This window comes from Myotis daubentonii, chromosome X (genome assembly GCF_963259705.1).
Source record: "Myotis daubentonii chromosome X, mMyoDau2.1, whole genome shotgun sequence".
NCBI lineage: Eukaryota > Metazoa > Chordata > Mammalia > Chiroptera > Vespertilionidae > Myotis > Myotis daubentonii.
The window spans coordinates 119,268,756-119,290,870 of record NC_081861.1 but is presented as its reverse complement, the minus strand read 5'-3'; the positions used below and the strand labels follow the sequence as shown (position 1 = coordinate 119,290,870).

The window sequence follows — 22,115 nt, the reverse complement described above, 5'->3', positions numbered from 1 at the left end:
CACCTGGGAACTTGTTAGAAGTGCACATTCTCAGGGCCCACTCCTGACTTGCAGAATCAGAAACTTTAAATCTGTTCAAACAAGCCCTGTGCTAAAATACGAGAACAGTGCCCACACTTGTGCTTTATAATCACCTGCTGAGCTTTTACAATTTGCATCCTGAGCACCTGTAGTAGAGGTTCTGATTGAGTTGGTCTGTCACAGGCCAGGGCTATATTTAATTTCAGTTCTGCTAGGTGATGCTGATGGATCTCCAAAATTTAGAATCATTGCCCTAGTGTGGGAACAGGGTAGTTTCACGTATACCCCGGTACTTCATAGAAGTTTCCCCTACAAAGAACTATAATTTGGAATTCAAAAATTGTTCACTTCAGAGTTTTACAGTCGGGGAGAAGGGAAAAGGCTTGGACTAAAATACAGCATATGGTTATAAATGCTAGGGTTGTATAGCCCCATCCAAAGCATCGATTCATAGGGAATCACATTAAAGCGATGTAATGTTCAAAAGCAAGTTCCGTGGTAAGCAGCCGCTATAATAGAATGACTTATTCCAGAAGGGAAGTTTCATTTCAGGGGCGCTTAACATATATCAAATATGTTTGGAGTTAATGAAAATGCAGGAAGCACCAAGTTAATAGGGCACTTTTAAACCATAAAACCGAATTTAACTGCACTAAGAAGGACAATTCTCTGCACAAAAGGATGTTTCACAACCTGATTGATCAAATTGAGAATTCCAAGGATGCTGTGTGGCATCTTCTTTGAAGAAGCTGAACTGACTGGGAGAGGGAGGCTTCTTTAGAATATGGTTATTTACTTCTTAATTCAACACAGAATAATTAAAGAGAGATTTCACTTTTTAAGGCCACAGAACAGCTTGTTTCATAAAATTGTTATAAGCCTCCAGACTCTCATTTCTATTTTAGTAGTGATTCCTTATATTTGTTTTCAGAAATATTTCAAATAGTCTTTGGTTTCTATTTTTATATTTGCTTTTTTAGTTGTTAGAAATAAGATAAAGTTAGAATGGCAAGAGAAAAGGCGTTTATTTTTACAATAAAATAAACTTACTTTGTATGATATTGAAACTATCTCTTTTGATATAGGTAGCCCTATATTTTAGCTGCTTAATTTCATATTGAATTATTTAGTTGAAAAATTAAAAGCAAAGCCTAATGAAACAAAGTTACTTGTTTTTCTCATTTTATGGATGTATTGTAAAATATAAAAACAGCTGTTTCATTTTCAGTTTCCTGAATTGAATCACCATAAGGGCTTTGCTGAAATTATATTTGATTAATAGCGCTTTTAAAACTTCCCCTATAAAATTTATTCATAGTATTTTCTTTCCATATAAAAAGGGATTACTGCTGTGTGTGTTAGGCATTTTGTTAGGTCTCCTTAGTTCATTAGACTGCCAGATTATGATTAGCAATACATATTAGGCCATTTACTAAACAAAGAATATTGGAAAAATGCTACATGCAAAGCATTGTGTTACAAGTGGTTCAACTTTCTAAATTTGAAATTAGATTGAGAGTATAATGCATTTAGAAAATGTGGCTAGTTAAATTTAAAATAATTAAAATTAAATAGCATTACAAATTTAGTTCTTCAGTCACACTAGGTATGCTTCTAATGCTCATAGCCATATGTGGCTAATGGCTACTACATTGGACAGAAAAGATATAGAACACTTCTATCATCCCAGAAAGTTTGACTAGATAGTGGTATACAGACTAGTTTGTGAGGAAATACATATTTTAAAAAACATTGTTTTCTAGGATGTTTTAGGATAGTTTTTAAGAATTTTACAATACAATGAAATTAAATGTTAAATAAATAAGGAAATATGCCACACGGAGTATTTTTTTTAATCTTTTAATCTTTATTGTTGAAAGTATTACATAGTTCTCCCTTATCCCCCATTAACCTCTTCCAGCCAGCTGCTGCCCCCCAGGCCCTCACCACCCCATTATCTGTGTCCACAGGTTATGCGTATATGCATACAAGTTCATTGGTTGATCTCTTCCCACCTACCCTTCCCTGCCTTCCCTCTGAGGTTCAACAGTGGAGTATTTTTAAAAATAATTGACTCTCTAGAAGAGGAGCCTGATATCATATAGTTGGTTGCCTAGAGCTTTTGTACATCTCAGCTCCATAACTAGGTCATAGGGTTTTGAAGGGCATATCCTCTGTTTTATCCAGTGTCCTCACAGCGCCAAAAAGTGTGACATGCATAAAGAGGGCACTCAGTGAATCTTTACAAAAAGCACTTAAAAAACTGAAGCAAGGAGAGACTCGGTAAATATTGGCTTTGAACTTGAACAGTAGTTTGTGACTCCTAGCTAAATCTAGCATTCTACTGCAGGGTCATTCTGAATAGTAGTAGGCCATGATCTCCCTCTGGGTCAGATGCGTCATGATAGAGTCACATGACCAAGTGCCCCTTTCAGTCACTTTTTTTGAACTATATGCTATCTACACTAACACAGAGCTTCAATTCCCCACTATACCCTCTGTATATCTACTCCAGGACCAACCAAAGTAAACATAGACTGGCTTTCCAGGATTCTCATAATTTAATTATTCAGCTTGAATTACTATATGACTTCCTCCAATGAAGACCCAACTCTAATTCTTTCTGTAATTTTTCTTATTGTAGGACATGAATACTCCAATCTCTCTCTCTCTCTCTCTCTCTCTCTCTCTCTCTCTCTCTCTCTCTCTCTCAAAAGCAGCAGTGAAATCCCTCCCTACATCAGCAACATAGTGTTGTTTCAAAATATTTGCAATGAATAAATTTCAAAAGGTACTCTGACCTTTAATTTAAAATTTAATTAAATAAAGATTACTGTATTCAGAAAAAATATTTTTGAATATTACTTTAAAACCTAGAGAGCCACACACAAACACCTCCATGCCTAGATTCAAGCAAGGCAAATATTTTTAAGTATTTTTTAATCTCTTCATGATTGCTTAATCCAAAATACTGTATCTCCTTTCCTACTAGACTATATGTATCTAAAAGGTACAGAGATTATTGAAAAAGGAGGCAGGGTAGGAAATATTAACACAACTTTTGTCTGAAAGTCTTCTCTTAATCCATACCATTTATTTTTTGAGACAGATGTTTGGAGGACATGTTTTTAGGGCAGAACCAGTACTAGTGTAAAGCTATGCCTGTTAAGCCCTCCTGTGCCATCTGCTTATGGGAATGTACACATTCCCATGTACAACATTAAAATAGCTGCTGCTTTTGGAGGTCACTTTACTAGGGTTGAGACTCACTTCCCACAACCATAATACCACAGTGAGATATCATCTTCCACCTGTCAGAATGGCTATTATAAATAAATCAACAAGCAAGTGTTGGCAGGGATGTGGAGAGAAGGGAACCCTTGAGCACTGTTGGTGGGAATGCAGATTGGTGCAGCCACTGTGGAAAGCAGTATGGAGGTTCCTCAAACTATGAAAAATGGAACTCCTATTTGACCCACTTCTAGGAATATATCCCAAGAAATCAGAAACACTCATCAGAAAGAATATATGCACCTCTATGTTCATAGCAGCATAATTTACAATTTATGCTCAGATCTGGAAACAGCCCGAGTGCCCATCAGTAGACGAGTGGGTAAAAAAGCTGTGGGACATTTACATGTAATACTATGCTGTAGAAAAGAAGGATTTCTCACCCTTTCCAACATCATTGATGGACCTGAAGAATATTATGCTGAGTGAAATAAGCCAATCAAAGAAAGACAAGTATCACATGATCTCACTTATAAGTGCAATCTAATGAACATAATAAACTGACAAACAAAATAGTTCCAGCGGCATAGAATAGACTGACATATCTCAGAGGGCAGGGTGTTTGGAGATGAGAATAGATTGACCAAAGAACTTATATATATACTAGAGGCCTGATGCACGAAATTCGTGCAAGAGTAGGCCTTCCTTCCCCTGGCTGCCAGCACTGGCTTCCCTCTAACAACACCTGGGACCCAGGCTTCCCTCTGGCCGCCAGCAGGCACCTGGGACCCGGGCTTCCCTCGCAGCCCCAGCTTCATCCGGAAGGTCGTCTGGAAGGACGTCTGGTTTACTTAGCATATTATGCTTTTATTATTATATATATGCATAACCAATGGACACAGCCAATAGTGTGGTGAAGACCTAGAGTACGGGAGGGCCTTGGAGCAGGGGAGGAAGAAGGGGTAGATTGGGGGACATCTGTAATATAGTCAACAACAATAAAAAATATTTAAAAAAAAGAAAATCCTGCCAATGTCTGGCCTCAACATCCCCCCTGTAGAATGGGGACCACAATGGTACCTACCCCATGAGGACAACATATTAAGATACTTAAATTATCATCTGGATGCAGACCTGAGTTTAAACCTGGGCTCTGCCTGTTCCCACTAAGGAATGCCTCATTTTCCCCCTCTGGAAAGAGAAAGAGTTCCTTTTTTGACACCCGTGGGGACTATTTTAAGACTCAGCTGCTTCCTATAATGACCCCCATTTGTTAAGCACTAGCTGTGTGCCAGGTTCTGGCTGTGCCTGCTCCGTGTACCTGTTTGCTCATCTGAGAAATGGAGCTAATAGGTAGAAAGATTCCAACTGGAGAGCATAGGTGGAGCTCCCTGCATGGTGCCTGTCACCCTGTCCAATGCTAGAAGCCTGGGAGCTGTGGTGAGCCCCTCCTTTCCGAGTCCTATCATCACAGTGCAAGAGTAGGCCTTTAATGCATCTAGCACTAGTCTTGCACACAGCAGATGCTCAATAAATGCCATCTTTGGAATTAAATAAACCTGGGATCTAATCCTGGCTCTAAGGCTCTGGACACCTCCCTTTTCCTTCTGGGCCTTGGTTTGCCCATCTGAGAAACGGGCTCACCATGGGCACTGGGCAGGAGCAGCACCCGGCACCCAGCAGAGCCTAAGACTGAGTGGCCAGGATGGCAAGTGTTGGGTAGAGTGTTCTTACCTCGGTGGGGTAGCAATGACCTTGTTCCCTGGCAGGTCAGTGAGTCAACCTGCCTTTCATATTGAGACACCCCTCCTCCACCCATGACCTCACCCCCAGAGTGGCCAGTGGAACCCTGAGGGGTCTGTGAGGTCACCCCATTCTGCTTCACAAAGATTCTCTTGGGGCAGCAGCCACTGGCTGTCTCTGTCCCGGGGAAGCTTCAGAGACCCCGGGACTCGGGAGCCGTGGTCAGGAAGAAGCTCCTGAGAGGGACACGGAGCGCTGGGAACCGAGGACACTCCAAGTGCTGACCCCGGGAGGCCAGATCCAGGGACAAAAGTCTTGTGGACGTGCGGAGTGTCATTCAGCAGTTCCGGGAGGCCCACCGCCACCAGGCCACCATGGTCCTTAGCTGGCTACTGCTCCTAGTGATGGCTCTGCCCACAGTCATGACAGGCATCAAGATGTGCATCTTCTGTGAGGTGACCGACTCATCCTCCATCTGCCCCGGCATCCCCATGACCTGTGGCGACGATGAACAGTGCTTCACCGGCCAAGGAATGATCCCCGGCCTCGGCCCTGTCACCAACAAAGGCTGCATGCTGTCCACTTCATGTAGCCGCCGTGTAGAGCCTGTCATCTACCAGGGCGTCACCTACAAGTTCAACTCCACCTGCTGCGATGGCGAACTGTGTAACAGGGCCCCCATCCCTGCAGGTAGCCTGAAGGCAGCGGCTACCACCTGCCTGGCACTGGGCGTGCTGCTGCTGCTTCAATGACTGTGACCAGCATGAAGGACAGGGCCTGGGACTGGCCTTAGGGCTCCACTGCTCCTTGTGCCTCCTTCCCTTCCCCTCCCTTCCCCCATTAAATGGCCAGAGGCCCTAGACAAAAAAATAAATTAATAATGATGATAAAGCTTTACAGTACTTTTTCATGTAAATGATTGTGTAACAGTCTTTAGATATAAGTAATAGTTCTTATGCTGTTATAGCTAAGAGGAGTGATGAGTTGAGAACATTATCCAGATAATCTAGGACCAGAGGCCAGATTTCTTTAGACTGTGAAAGGTGATTGCTTAAAAAAAACACAGGGCATGGTTGGCTGAACTGCATGTAGATCTCTTGAGACTCTATCACACTATCTAGTGGTTCTCAAACTCTTAGAAACACCTGCCACATTCAGACCAATTAATTCATGATCACTGGGGGTGGACCCCAGGCATTGGTTGTCTTTTAAAGTTCCCTGAGAACCACTGGCAAAACAGAATGAAGCAGTCTGTCCCAAGAAGATATACGAGCAGCCAATAGATATATGAAAAGAAGTTCAATCTCACTAGCAATTAGGGAAATGCAAATCAAAACTACGAGATACCACCTCACATCTGTTAGAGTGGCTGTTATAAAGACAAAGTAATACCAAGTATTGGAGAGGTTTTGGAGAAAAGGGAACCCTCATTCACAACTGGTGGGAATGTAGACTGATACAACCACCATGGACAGCAGTCTGGTGATTTATCAAAAAATTAAAAATAGAGCTACCATATGACCCAGTAATCCCTAGCCTGCGTATATACCCGAAAAACTAAAAAAACATGTATTCGCAAAGATATATGCACCCCTGTGTTACTTGCAGCATTACTCATGGTGGCCAAGACATAGAAACAACTAAAGTGTCCTGCGATAGAGGACTGGATAAACATGTGGTACATATACACAATAGAATACTACTCAGCCATAAGGAAGGATGAAATACTGCCATTTGCAACAATGGATGGACCTTGAGAACATTATAAGTGAAATCTCAGAAAAAGCTAAGAACCATATGATTTCACTCATATGTGGGATATAAAACTGAAACTCATAGACAAAAACAGCAGAGTGGTGATTGTCAGAGGGAAGGGGGTGGAGGGTGAATGGGGGGTCCTAATATATGGTGACAGGAGATAATTTGACTTTGGATAATGGGTACACAGTGCAATATTTAAATCATTAAAATTGAATATAAATAAGTATAACATGTAATAAAAAGAAAAAGAAGTGTTTGAATATATGAATAAGAAGCAAGAAAATATAGAAAATGACTAAACAGATTTTAAAATGAAACCTATAATTTTTAGAAATAAAAAATATAATCCTATCTAATAAAAGAGAAACATGGTAATTAGCGTACGTCCACTACCCTTCCCATTGGCTAATCAGGGCAATATGCAAATTAACTGCCAGCCAAGCTGGCGGCCGGCAGCCAGGCAGCTTGAAGCAAACATGAGGCTTGCTTGCTTCAGTGACGGAGGGACTCCAATGTTCCTCGCCTGCCCACTGCCGGCCTCTGAGCTTGCAGTTTGAAACATTCTTACAAATATAGAAGCTAAACAAAACCTCAGAAACCTGCTTTCAGCCCGCCGGGATCTCAGAGCTGAAGTTGATACAGTGTTTCAATTATAGAACCCAAACAAACCAGATACCAGCTTTCAGCAGCAGAGGCCTCAGAGCTGGAGCCAGAGCTAAAGCTGGCCCAGAATAAAAAGGAAAAAGAAAAAAAGGAGCAGTTGGGAGCTTCAGTCACCCGCCAGCCTGAAAACAGCCTGAAAACAGCCCTCAGCCCCACATCCAGGCTGGCGAGGCACCCCAGTGGGGACCCCAACCCTGATCCAGCACACCCTTTAGGGCAAACCAGCCAACCCCCACCTGTGCACCAGGCCTCTATCCTATATAGTAAAAGGGTAATATGTCTCCCAGCACTGGCATCAGCGGAGCTGCGAGGCCTCCCATACCGGGATCAGTGTGACAGGGGGCAGCGCCCAAACCCCCTGATCGCCCTGTGGCTCATTGTGTGACAGGTGGCAGGGCCACAACCTCCCTATCCGCCCTGCTCTGTTCATGACAGGGGAAGGCACCCCAACTCCCTGATCAGCCCTGCTCTGTGCCTGATAGGGGGGAGCTCCCCAACCCCCTGATCACCCTGAGGCTCTGTGTGTGACAGGGTGCGGCGCCCCAACCCCCTGATTGGCCCTTCTCTGTGCGTGACAGGGGGCAGCGCCCCAACCCCCTGATTGGCCCTGCTCTGTGCGTGACAGGGGTGGTGCCACAACCTCCCCTCCGACCCTGCCTTGAGTGTGACAGGGGATGGTGCCCCAACCCCCCAATCGGCCCTACCCTGAGCATGACTGGGGGTGGCATCGCAACCTCCCGATCCGCCCTGCTCTGTGCATGACAGGGTGTGGCGCCCCAACTCCCCAATTGGCCCTGCTCTGAGACCGGCCAGGGGCTGCACCTAGGGATTGGGCCTGCCCTCTGCCACCCAGGAGCGGGCCTAAGCCAGCAGGTCGTTATCTCCTGAGGGGTCCCAGACTGCAAGAGGCCACAGACTGGGCTGAGGGACCCCCCCTCCCCCTGAGTTCACAAATTTTTGTGTACCGGGCCTCTAGTATATATATAAAACCCTAATATGCAAATAGACCAAACAGCTGAACAACCAAACAATTGAACAACCTTAATATACAAGATAAAAGCAACATTTTATTAGGATAAATTTATTTAATGATATTAATCTTTTTAACTTTTTAGAGTTTCAAGAAGGCCCAGTGTGTTATTAATTTTCATTAATGCTCCATATGTGTTTGAAAAGCTTTTATATTCTGAAATTATTGGGTGTATTAGATCAAGTGTGTTAGTTGTTTATCTCAAATGTCATATATTGTACTGATCTATCATTTTCTTTCACCTGCTACATCTATAAGTTGGTAGGCAGAATTTTGAAATCCTTTCACTAAGGCGTTTTATTTGTGCACTTATCTTCATAATCTGTCAAAACTTATTTTATATATTTTGACACTGTTTTTAGATGCATAATTACATAGTCTCAGTATGTATCACAGGTATATCTTTTTGAAAAGTGAAACTCTTATCATTATACTAGAGGCCCAGTGCATGAATTTGTGTATGGTTGCGGTCCGGCTGGCCTGGCCCCAATCGGGGCCTGATCAAGGGCTGGCCAGCTGGGGGAAGGGGCTTTGGGCGATTGGCCAGCGGGCCCTGCACCCGATTTTGGTTGGGGGCCGATTGGGGGCAGGGCCAGCCATAGGGAGGGGCTTGGGTGGTGGTCTGGCCAGTCCCATCCCTGAATGGGGTAGGGGGTCTGATCAGGGGCCAGTGGCCTGGGGGAGGGGCCATGGGTGGTTGGCCTGGCTGGCCCTGCCCCTGGTGGGGTAAGGGGCCAATCTGGGGTGTGGCCTGGTGGGGGGAAGGGCTGCAGGAGGTTGGTGGGCTGGCCTCGCCCCCTATTGGGGTGGGGGGCGATCAGGGTCAGGGCCAGTGGCGGGGAGGGGCTATGGGCCCATCAGAGGCGTGGCCAGCCAGGAGGAGGGGCTGCAGGAGTTTGGCCACCCAGCCCTGCCCCCTATTGGGTTAGAGGCTTGTGATCAGGGCCAGGCCAGCCACGTGGTGGGGTGGGCTGATTGGGGGCAGGGCTGACCAGGGGGAAAGGAGGGGACATTTGGCCAGAAGCCAGCTCTTGATCAGGGTGGATAGTCTGATCAGGGACAGGCCGGCAGTGGGGAGGGGCCACAAGGTTGGACAGCCGGCCCCACCTCCTGATCACAGGCTCGCTGTCCACAGTAGGTGTCATAGCTACCAGTCGTTATGGTCCTTATGGCCATTATAGTCGCTGGCTTTTTATATATATAGATGGTGGACCTCTCTATCTCATAATACCTTTGGTTCAAAGCCTGTTTCATGTAGTATTAATGTGGTTAAGCCAGCTTTATTTTGTTTGCATTTATTATGTATACAACTTTTAAATACAGTTTGTATACTTTTCATTTATATGTGCCTCTTATGAACACATTGTTTGATTTTTATTTTTTTTATTCCTGTCTGACAATCTTTGTTAAATAGAACTTTTTAGTTCATTTTAATTGCAGTAAGTAGTATTAGGGATATCTCTACTATATGTTATGCTTCCTATGTGCCTGCCTTGTTTGTGGTTCATTTTCTCTGATCGTTTTTTCCTTCTTTTACATTAATTGAGTTTGGAAGTTTTGTACTTGATCTCTATTACTTTCATTATATCCTGGAAAAGTCACACATACATGCTTAACTTATCAAAATGTACTTCATCTATAGTTTCATTCTCCTTTAGAACAAAGTAAAGACCTTAGAAGACTATTTCTGTTCTCTCAAGTATTTTAGCCATCTTTTTTTCTTGATCCACAACAGGTGCAATGGTATTGCTTTACATTGTCAACATACGCTCACTGAAGGAAATTTTCTGTCTCGAATGTTGGTAGTATTTTGCTTTTACTTATGAATGATACTTTGATGGTTATGTGATTCTAAATTCTTTCAGCACAGTGGAATATTATTCCACAGGCTTTTGATTTCTATTGCTGCATCTGATAATTTGATTGTCAGTGTAATTGTTACTCTCTTCAAGCTATTCTGTCTTTTCTCTCACTTTAAAAGTTCTCTCTTTATATTTCATTTAATAAAATTTAATTATGCATATGCAGCAGTAGATTTTTATTTATCCTTTTTTTAAAAAATATATTTTATTGATTTTTTACAGAGAGGAAGGGAGAGATATAGAGAGAGTTAGAAACATCAATGAGAGAGAAACATCAATCAGCTGCCTCCTACACATCTCCTATTGGGGATGTGCCCGCAACCCAGGTACATGCCCTTGACCGGAATCGAACCTGGGACCTTTCAGTCCGCAAGCTGACGCTCTATCCACTGAGCCAAACTGGTTTTGGCTATCCTTTTTGAGAGTTATTAGTGTTCATGAATCTGGGAATTGGTATCTTTCAAGAGGTATGGAAAATTTTCAGATATTTCCACTTCAAATATATGTCAGCTTCATTCTTCCATTCTTTTTCCCCTCTTCTTATGGAACTCCACTTAGAATAAGACATACCCATGCTTACTCTAATCTCCATATCTTAAACCCTATTTTATATATTCAATCGTTATATCTATTCTTACATTAAACCTGGGGCCCAGTGCACAAATTTGTGCACCTTGAAAGGAATTGAGGACTGCGAGGCTGTGGTGGGCATAGGGGCAGGTCTCAGCCCATCCTCCATGCCCCTGCCTGGCCCCTCAAACTACAGCCCTGGGTCCCCTGTCTGCCAGCAACCCTGCTCCCGGTCACTATGATGTGTGCTGACCACCAGGGAGCACACACCGAACATGTCAGGCATTGGCCATAGAGGGATTATGGGGCAGGTTAGTGGGAGTACCAGACCAAGGCAGGGCACTGGTTGCTGTTATTGGGTGAGCCTCTGGTGGTTACTGAAAATTATTTGCTCCTGCGCGCTACAGTCCTGTTGGGTGCCCACACCTGCTGCTGGCACTGGTCCCCTTGCACCCGCTGCTGCCGCCAGAACTGCCGCTCACACCTGCTGCTGGAACCTGGCACTGGCCCTGATCTCTGGGCACCATCAGCAGGTGTGAGTGGCTGCTGACTCCAATCTCCCCTCAGGGCTTCTCCACCTCCCCTGCTCCTGAAGTGAGATTTGGGCCAGCAGCCGCCTCTCGCACCCACTGCTGGCAATGGCCCCACTTGCACCTGCATCCAGCACCAGAGCCACCACTCATATCCGCTGCCAGAGCCCGGTGCTGGTCCTCATCACTCAGCACTGTCAGTGGGTGTGAGCAGCAGCTGCCAGTCCCAATCACCCCTGAGGGCTTCTCCACCTCCAACTGCTCCTTAGGGGTGATCAGGGCAGCAGCCACAGCTCGCAGCCACTGCTGGCGTGTGCCCCAATCGCTCTGCACTGTCAGTGGGTGTGAGTGGGGCCGGCGCAGTCATTGTGTGGGAGTAGTGGCAGGGGAGTGGGCCTAAGCCGGCAGTTGGACATCCTTAGCACTGCTGCAAAGGCTGGAGAGGCTCCTGCCACTGCCGCTGCACACATCAGCCATTAGCCTAGCTTCTGGCTGAGCAGCACTCCCCCTATGGGAGCACACTGACCACCAGGGGGCAGCTCCTGCATTGAGCATCTGCCCCCTGGTGGTCAGTGTGTATCATAGCAGCCGGATGTTCTGCCGTGGGGCCGAAACCAGCTCTCCAACATCCCCCAGGATTCCCGGATTGTGAGAGGGCACAGGCCAAGCCAAGGGACCCCACTGGTGCATGATCGGAGCTGGAGAGGGACGTGGTAGGTTGGCCAGCTGGGGAGGGACTGTAGGAGGGCTCCAGGGCATGTCTGGACCATCTCACTCAGTCCTGATCAGCCGGACCCCAGCAGCAAGCTAACCTAGTGGTCAGAGCATCTTCCCCCTGGTGGTCAATACCTGTCATACAGAGTAGTTGATCGGCCTTAGAACATCATTAGCATATTACTCTTTGATTCGTTCAACAGCTGACTGGACAACCAGACACTTAGCATATTAGGCTTTTATTATATAGGCCTAGAGGTCTGGTGCACAAAAATTCATGCACTGGGAAGGGAGGGGTCCCTCAGCCCAGCTTGAACCCTCTCACAGTCCGAGAGCCCTCAGGGGATGTCCTACTGATGGCGGGGAGCGGGCCTAAGCTGCAGTCTGGCCTACCTCTGCAGGAGGCGACCAGGCTGATCAGGGGAAGGCGCTGCCCACATCACCCCACTGCTGCTGCCACTGCTGGCCACCATGGATGCTGTCCCTCCTCGGCCCTCACAGCTGCTGCAGCTTTGTCTGGAAGGATGTCTGGAAGACGTCTGGTCTATCTGGTCTAATTAGCATATTGCCCTTTTATTAGTATAGATTATTGACTATGCCCTGGCCAGTGTGGATCAGTAGGTTGGGTGTCACATCATGCACTGAAAGGTTGCCAATTCCATTCCTGGTCAGGGGACATGCCCAGGTTGCAGGCTTGATTCCCAGGGGATGTGCGGGAGGTAGTGATTGATGTTGCTTTCACATCGCTGTTTCTCTCCCTTCTCTAAAAATCAATAAAAAATATTTTAAAGAACTTTAATATTATTGACTGTATTCCCTATGGTGTATTTCACATCCCTATGACTATTTTGTAACTGCCAATTTTAATTTCTTAATCCCTTCACTTTTTTCACCCAGCCCTTCAAACCCCCTTCCATCTCAGTTTCTGTATTTGTTCATTTATTTTGTTTTTTAGATTCCACATATAAGTGGAATCATATGCTATCTATCGTTCTCTGTTTGACATATTTCACATGTTTGGCATAATTACCTCTAGGTCCATCCATTTTGTCACAAATGGTGGGATTTAATTCTTTTTGATGGCCAAGTAATATTCCATTGTATATGTGTACCAATCTTCTTTATCCATTCATGTAGTGATAGGCAAAGATACCAGTATTGCTTCCATATCTTGGCTATTGTAAATAACGTTGCAGTGAACATAAGCTGGAACTGGGTCATGGGAGTCCTTCAAGGATTATAGTAGTGTCCAAGGTCAGCAGGCCTTTATCAGTTAACATGGACAGGTGTGGCATCTCCCAGGTCTCTTGGTGAAAAGGGCTAGTCCCAAAACCAAAGACAAGTGAGACTGGTGCCCACCCTACAGGGGAACAGTCCATAGGCCTGCCTTCTCAAAGTTCCCCTCCTTGGTCCTAGTCTCCACTAGGAATTTGGAACCTCCTATCCGGACACCAAAGTTCCCACAAAGGCACTATTGTCCATAAATGGCTGCCAAATATTTGTTTTGTGGGGGATCTGGCTGTGTCTCTCCTATGCCTTCATTTTGCTGATATCACTCTGCCATATTGTTTTAATGACTATAAAGTATGACACTATTATTTAGTATGGCAAGTCCTCCTGTATTTAAAATTTTAAGTATATTATTAACTATTTCTTTCAAAGTGCTTTCATATAACTTTGTCAAGTTTAAGAAGAAAACATAATTGGATTCAATTAGAATTGAATTTTGTTGCAAATCTTGGGAGGAATTTTATGCCTTTCCATATTGTTATTTGCTCAACCATTGAAGAATGCATACATGTCTCCATTTATTGAAGTGTTCGCCAATCACTCAGAGTCAAGGTTGTAATTTCTTTCATATGTCTTCAACTTCAATAGTTGTATGTTTGTGTATGCACAGTTGTAAAGTAAGAGTGAGAATAAGCACGAGAAAGACTTGAATCTAATACCCCATCACACTCACTGCCCCATTTTTTGTAATTGTTAATTACAAATACATTAACCTCCCTTTCATTTCCTGATTGCTTCATCTGTATTAGATGTATTTATGAGGTTATATCTCTATTCTCTGCCTCCTAGCACTCTTATTTTTTATATATTCTTTTACTTAGCATTTTGAAGACATTTCTTCATTTACTCCTATACAATTTGTTCCGATTTTTCTGTTATTTCATATTATAACACCTTTCTTTAAATGAAGCTTTTATATTTCTAGTTGCATTTGGTTTTCCTTGCATTCTTTTCCTCACTATGACAAGTTCTTTTGCTTCTCTGCACTTCATCTCTCACATTTCCCTCTAGGGATCCTGACTTTTTAAAATAAATAGTAATCACGTATTCATAACTTTTGAGGATACAAAGATGTTTTCTAAACTTTTCACCTTTTAGCTGAAACATACTTTCAGAAATATATAGCTACTTTGAGCCTTCCCAAACTCTTTTCTCTTATAGTGCAGAATAATTTTAAAGATATCGTTTGGAAATTTTAAACATAGACCTGTTTTCCAATGGATATAATCTTACTCAGGCATGGCATGCATGGAGTGTTTTAAGCACCATGCACTGCACTCTTGGCTGAACAATTTTCAAGCTGGAGTGTGTGTGTGTGTGTGTGTGTGTGCGTGTGTGTGTGTGCGTGTGTGCACAAGCACACGTGCATGTACATGAGTGCACATTTGTGTATAACTGTATTAATAGAAGCTTAGAGAGGCTATATGAGTCACACCTCATCTGCTACACCTCATCAGTGACCCTGGGAATTCGCCATTGATAAAAATGTTTAATGTTGTTTCATTTGTAAAAATGGAATGGTGATTAACATATCACACAAATTAAAGTGCACGTTTCACTGTGTAATATTGCAGTAATTGATAAATAACTGTAATCTGTTCCCACATCTTTCACTAAGTAATATTTTGTCAATTAGAGAATAACATTATATAAAAAGTAGGACTGTTCCGAACTTGAATCTACAAATAAAAGATGTGCTATTTAACCAAAATTCACTTTATTACATGGTGAAGGACAATACTTAACTGTCAGAATCTTTCTTTCTAAATTAGTGGGACATACAAAAGTTTATATTTTATTTTTTTGCATGATGATTAATGCTTAAATGCTCAGCCTTAGAGAATTATTCCGACAACAATAACATATATTTAATTATTTTTAAGGAAGAAGGTAAATGCAATTCATACTGTAGTTTGGTCAGACTCCTTGGTGAGGCTATCAATGATCAAGTCAGTTCACATTGAGCTCGAGCTTCCTCTTCTCTGAAGTCCTAGTATATATAATTAGAAAGCATACAAGTAGGCCCATTGATATATAAGATCTTATTCTGCATTTTACATGTCTTTAACTATTTCCTCCTCCCCCACCCCCTCAAAGAAGGAATGAAAATATGGAACCTTGAGAAAATGAATCATGCCTCTAATACATATAATATGCTTTCTGTGATCCCTCCCCTCAGTGTCCTAAAAAAAGTGAGTCCAAGGTGGATTTCACAAATATTCTATTATTTGTTTCTAATTTGCATAAAATTTCCAATTATATAAGTAAAAGTAGTATATATTTTGGTGAAAATGTTATATAACTTGTGATTAAAAAATAGTGGCAATCAAGGATCTGGTTTTATTATTTCTCATATATTGTAAAATGATAAAATCTGCCTTAAAAGAAAAGGTTCATATAAATCAATTCATTCTGGTATGAATTTGTCTTAAAAACAAAATAAAGCACAGTAAAGTAGGAATTACAAGAATTGGATTCAAGGCCCAGCTTTCCCAGTTAGTGGAGCTGGATGTTCAAACCATCAGATTTTTGAGCTTCCTCTTATCTTTATTCATCAGACTTTGACATTTAGAATAATATTACCTGTTGCTGACTTTATCTTAAACACAAGCACAAACATGGGCCTTTATACATCTGTACTTTCTGGTCTACCAGATAATAGAGAAAAAGGTTTTATTATTCTAAAAATTATCACCAAAATAAAACCACAAAATTCACATACATATATGTAAACATACATACATATAATATTTTTGTAGCTATCTCATAACTTTCTGAGAAACAAACTATGTAGTGTAATTCTATTTAAAATGTGGCCCATTGCCGAAACCGGTTTGGCTCAGTGGCTAGAGCGTCGGCCTGCGGACTGAAAGGTCCCAGGTTCGATTCCGGTCAAGGCATGTGCCTGGGTTGCAGACACATCCCCAGTGGGGGATGTGCAGGAGGCAGCTGATCGATGTTTCTCTCTCATCGATGTTTCTAACTCTCTATCTCTCTCCCTTCCTCTCTGTAAAAAATCAATAAAATATATTTTAAAAAATAAAATGTGGCCCATAAATCAAAGCCAGTCTACAAATTATTTTTATTGTTATTCAATAAAAGAAGTATGTAAAGTGAGATTAGCCCTAGCCAGTGTTCTCATTGAATAGAGTGTTGGCCTGCACACTGTAGGGTCCCAGATTCAATTCTGATCAAGGGCACATGCCAAGATTGCAGGCTCGATCCCCAGTAGGGTGTGTTCAGGAGGCAGCCTATCAATGATTCTCTCTCATCAATGATGTTTCTATCTCTCTCTCCTTCTCCCTTCTGCTCTGAAATCAATAAAGATATATTTTAAAAACAAAAACAAATAATATATCTTTAAACAAGAAGTGGCCATACCATATGTTTATAAATAAATAAATAAATAAATAAATAAATAAATAAATAAATAAATAAATAAATGTTATGTGTTAGTAACTTTTATAGCAATTTAATAATTATTTTAAATGAAACAGTTAAAAGACTGGCTTGTATTTTTGTATGGCTTTTTAGAAATTACTGTTTCTAGTTATTAACTTGTATGATGTTTTACCAAATTATTGGACCTTGAGGGATTGGAAATTAAAGCAAAAGAAAACAGACAACCTGGTACTTAAACTCAGGTAATTTCAGAAGCATTGGTGTATTGTATTGCTATTGATGTTATTAAATTTTTAAAGGCTTAATTAACATATTTTTTCTTTCTTGTCTATGAATCAAACTTGGACCACATCAAGCATGCTTTCTTAACTCTGTTTCTCTATCAAAATTTTTCTCTAATGAGTCTATTAGAAACTAGTTACTAGACATTTCCATGCTTATTTTCTTTCAATGATGCATATATTTGCTGTTCAAATGTATGGGACAGAAATATGATCAATAGCCTCCATTAAGTCAAACACAGATAAACACATCCATACACACAAGAATATGCATACTCCCAGACTATTCCTTCATAACATACCCAAACACTATTCATGATCATATTAATGTTTAACATTAACATGTATTAAAAATTATTAAATTCCCTTTTTAATACTTTGTTTATATTTCCTTTAAACTATAAACACTTTTCTAAACCTTTCCTTCGTTCACCTTATTCCAAACAGCAATTTTTAAAATTTTATGATATAAAGACTTTTAAAAGGATATGAAATTGAGGATGTCTTATAAAACAAATCATCTGTCTCTTTCCAGAACCATTGAACATCACCACCATCCAATTTACAAAACAGTTACTAACCGAAATATCTTTGACCAATCTTAGCTAATCACTATCCTTATTGTGTGACTACCATCACACTCTCAACAGTTAAAACGTTTCATAAATTGAACACTTTCACTTAGTAACATTTTGCAAAGCTGATAAAACTAAGAAGGATATTCAAAAGAACCTCACACTGACACACTGTCATTTCTAAATATCAAGGACTTCAAGCTCAGCTTATAAAAGTGAAGCTCACATTTGAAGACAACACTGCCTTCTGAAATAAATCTCCTTATTTTTATTGAATTTATTGGGGTGATATTAGTAATAAAATTATATAGGTTTCAGATGTACAATTCTATATACTTTAAGAGTTTGTTTTTTTATTTTTCATATATTATAAAATCATCCATATATTGTATTGTGTGTTCACCACCCCAAGCCATGTCTCTCTTCATCACCATTTATCCCCCTTTCCCTCTGCTAATAATCATACTCTTGTCTGTGACTATGAGTTATTTTTTTGTTTAATCCCCTCACCTTTCTCACCCAGTCCACCCCCACCCCCACCCCCACTTACAGGCATCAGTCTGTTCTTTATGAGTTCATTTCCATTTTGTTTGTTAGTTTATTTTGTTCATTAGATTCTACATAAACGTGAAATCATATGGTACTTGTCTTTCTCTGACTAGCTGTTTCACTAATCATAATACTCTCCAGGTACAACCATGCTGCTGGAAAAGGAAAGACTTCCTTCTTTTTTATGGCCAAATAATATTCCACTGTGTAAATGTCCCACAGCTTTATTATCTACTTATCTCCTGATGGGCACTGGGGCTGTTTCCAGATATTAGCTACTGTAAATAATGCTGCTATGAACATAGGGTTGCATATATTCTTTCTGGTTGGTGTTTTGGGCTTCTTATGATATAGTCCTAGAAATGGGATCACTGGGTCAAACTGTAGTTCCATTTTTTATTTTCTTATCTATACTGTTTTTCTTAGTGGCTGCAGCAATCTGCATTCCAACCAGCAGTTACTAGCATTCCCTTTTCTCCACCTCCTCATCAGCACTTCTTGTTTTTTTGACTTATTAATGGTAGCCATTCTGACAGGTTGAGGTGATATCTCATTGTAGTTTTAATTTGTATCCTTTTGATGATCATTGAGCATTTTTTCATATGTCTATATGGGCATCTGTATGTCCTCTTTGCAGAAGTGCCTACTCAGGTCTTGTGCCCATTGTTAGAATTGGGTTGTCTTCCTTTTGTTGAGCTGTATGAGTTCTTTTTATATTTTGGAAATTAACCTCTTATTTGATGTGTCATTGGAAAATATGTTTTCCCGTACAGTGGGTACCCCTTTCATTTTGAGGATGATTTCTTTTGCTGTGCAGAAGTTTTTTAGTTTGATATAGTCCCATTTGCTTATTTTTTCCTTTGTTTCTCTGGCCCCAAGAAATGTATTGGTAAGAATTCTGCTACATGAGTCGTCTAAGATTTTGCTGCCTAGGATTTCTTCAAGGAGTTTTATACTTTCACTACTTACATTTAAGTCCTTTATCCATTTTGAATTTATTATTATTATTCTGTATGATGTAATTGCTGACTTTGGGAGGCCAGAACCAAGGGCAAAAATCTTTTGGATGTGCGGAGTGTCATTCAGCAGTTCCTGGAAGCCCAACAAGTTTGTTTGCCTGCTTGTTTGTTTGATGTTGAGTTTTATGAGTTCTTTATATATGTTGGAAATTAAATCTTTGTAGGAGCTACTGTTTGCAAATATCATGGCCCATTTGGTTGACTGTCTCTTTGTTTTGTTGCCGGTTTCTTTGGCTGTGCAGAAGCTTTTCAGTTTGATATAACCCCATTCATTTATTTTGCCTTTACTTCCCTTGTGTTTGGGGTCAAGTTCATAAAATGTCCTCTATGACCAAGGTCCATACGTTTGGTACCTATGTTTTCTTCTATGTAAGTTATTATCTCTGGTGTCATATTTAGGTCTTTGATCCATTTTGAATTAATGTTTGTACATGGTGACACACTGTAATCCAGTTTCATTCGTTTGCATGTGTCTTTCCAGTTTTCCCAGCACAAGTTATTGAAGAGACTATCTTTACTCCATTGTGTTTCTGACTTCTTTGTCAAACATTATCTGTCCATATACATGTGATTTTATAACCAGGCTCTCCATTATGTTCCATTGATCTGTGTGTCTGTTTCTCTGCCCATACCATGCTGTTTTGATTATCACAGCTCTGTAGTACAATTTAAAGTCAGGTAAGGTGATACCTCCAGCTTCATTCTTTTTTCTCAGAATTGCTTTGCTATTTGGGGTCTTTTGTGGCTCTGTACAAATCTGAAGATTTATCATTCTGTTTCTTTAAAAAATGATATTAGGACTTTTATGGGGATTGCATTAAATCTGTATGCTGTTTTGGGTAATATGGATATATTTTTTAAATTTTTATTTTTGAAAGTATTACATATGTCTCTTGTTATCCCCATTGACTTCTCACTAGCCACCCCCACCCTGCAGCACATGCCCTCATCCCCCCTAGTGTTTGTGTCCATTGGTTATGCTTATATACATGGATACAAGTCCTTTGGTTGATCTCTAACCACCACAAACCCTCCCCTATCTTCCCTCTGAGGTTTGACGGTCTGTTCGATGCTTCTGTGTCCCTAGATCTATTTTTGTTCATCAGTTTGTGTTGTTCATTATATGCCACAAATGAGTGAGATCATGTGATACTTATCTTTGACTGGCTTATTTCACTTAGCATAATGCTCTCCAGTTCCATCCATGCTGTTACAAATAGTAAGATTTTTTTCTTTTTTTACAGCAGCATAGTATTCCATTGTGTAGATATACCACAGTTTTTTAATCTACTCATCTGTTGATGGGCACTTATAATATTTCCAAATCTTAGCTATTATAAATTGTGCTGCTATGAACATAGGGGTACATATGTGTGTGTGTGTGTGTGTGTGTTTTTTCTGATTGATGTTTCTGATTTCTTGGGTTATAGTCTTAGAAGTGGGATTACTGGGTCAAATAGAAGTTCCATTTTTAATTTTTTTGAGGAAACCCTATACTGTTCTCCACAGTGGCTGCAGCAGTCTGCATTCACACCAGCAGTGTACTAGCATTCCTTTTTCTTCTCATCATCACCAGCACTTGTCATTTGTTGATTTGTCAATGATAGCCAATCTGACAGGCATGTGATGGTATCTCATTGTCATTTTGATTTGCATCTCTTGGATGATTAGTGACTTTGAACATGTTTTCATGTTTTTTTGGCTTTCTGTATGTTCACTTTCAAAAAGTATCTACTTAGGTCCTTTGCCCATTCTTTGATTGGATTGTTTATCTTCCTTTTGTTAGTTGTATGAGTTCCTTATGAATTTTGGATATTAAACCCTTATCAGATATAACATTGGCAAATATGTTCTCCCATGCAGTGGACTCTCTTGTTGTTTTCTTGATGGTTTCTTTTTCTGTGCAGAAACTTTTTTATTTTGATATAGTCCCATTTGTTTATTTTCTCCTTAGTTTCCATTGTCCTGGGAGATATATCAGTAAACATATTGCTATGAGATATGCCTGATATTTTCCAGCCTATGTATTCTTCTAAGATTTTTATGGTTTCCCATTTAAGTCCATTTTGAGTTTATTATTGTGTATGGTGTAAGTTGGTGGTATAGTTTCATTTTGTTTCTATGTATCTGTTCAATTTTCCCAACACCATTTATTGAAGAGAGTGTCTTGACTCCATTGAATGCTCTTGCCTCCTTTGTCAAATATTAATTGAGCATAATCGCTTGGGTTGACTTCTGGGTTCTCTATTCTGTTCCATTGGTCTATATTTCTGTTCTTGTGCCAGTACCAGGCAGTCTTGAGAACAGTGGCTTTATAATATAGCTTGATATCTAGTATTGTGATCCCTTCAACTCTGTTCTTCTTTCTCAGGATTGCTGCGACTATTCAGGGTCTTTTTTTATTCCATATAAATTTTTGGAGAGTTTTTATGGTCTATAAAATAGGCTTTGGTATTTTGATGGGGAGTGCATTGAATCTATAGATTGCCTTGCATAGTATGAACATTTTAATGATGTTGATACTACCAATCCATGAACACAGTCTATTCTTCCAATTGTTTATATTTTCCTCCATCTCTCTTTTCAATGTCCTATAGTTTTATGAATATGGGTATTTTACCTCATTAGTTAAGTTTATTCCTAGGTATCTTAATTTTTTTGTGCAGTGGTAAATGGGATTGTTTCTTTAGTTTCTCTTCTGTGAGTTCATTATTGGTATATAAAAATGCCATAGATTTCTGGGTGTTAATTTTGTATCCCGCTAAACTCCAAAATTCATTTACTAAATCTAGTAGTTTTTTGTTGGAGTCTTTAGGGTTTTCTATGTATAATATCATGCCCTCTGCTAATAATGACAGTTTTACTTCTTCTTTT

The 22,115-nt window shown here is 40.8% G+C and overlaps 2 protein-coding genes across 2 annotated transcripts in view; both read left to right on the top strand.

Moving 5' to 3' along the window:
- IL1RAPL1 (interleukin 1 receptor accessory protein like 1) overlaps window positions 1-22,115 on the top strand; it is a 745,385-nt gene that overhangs the window by 539,899 nt on the left and 183,371 nt on the right. The window lies entirely within an intron of this gene.
- On the top strand, window positions 5,325-5,747 carry LOC132224906 (sperm acrosome membrane-associated protein 4-like). Its single transcript, XM_059680059.1, has one exon. It carries the CDS (start codon window positions 5,370-5,372, stop codon window positions 5,745-5,747), a length of 378 nt encoding a protein of 125 aa, XP_059536042.1. The 5' UTR covers window positions 5,325-5,369.

Bases quoted from the DNA above. Each gene is read 5' to 3' on its own strand.
- LOC132224906 (XM_059680059.1), top strand. From the start codon at position 5,370: ATGGTCCTTAGCTGGCTACTGCTCCTAGTGATGGCTCTGCCCACAGTC.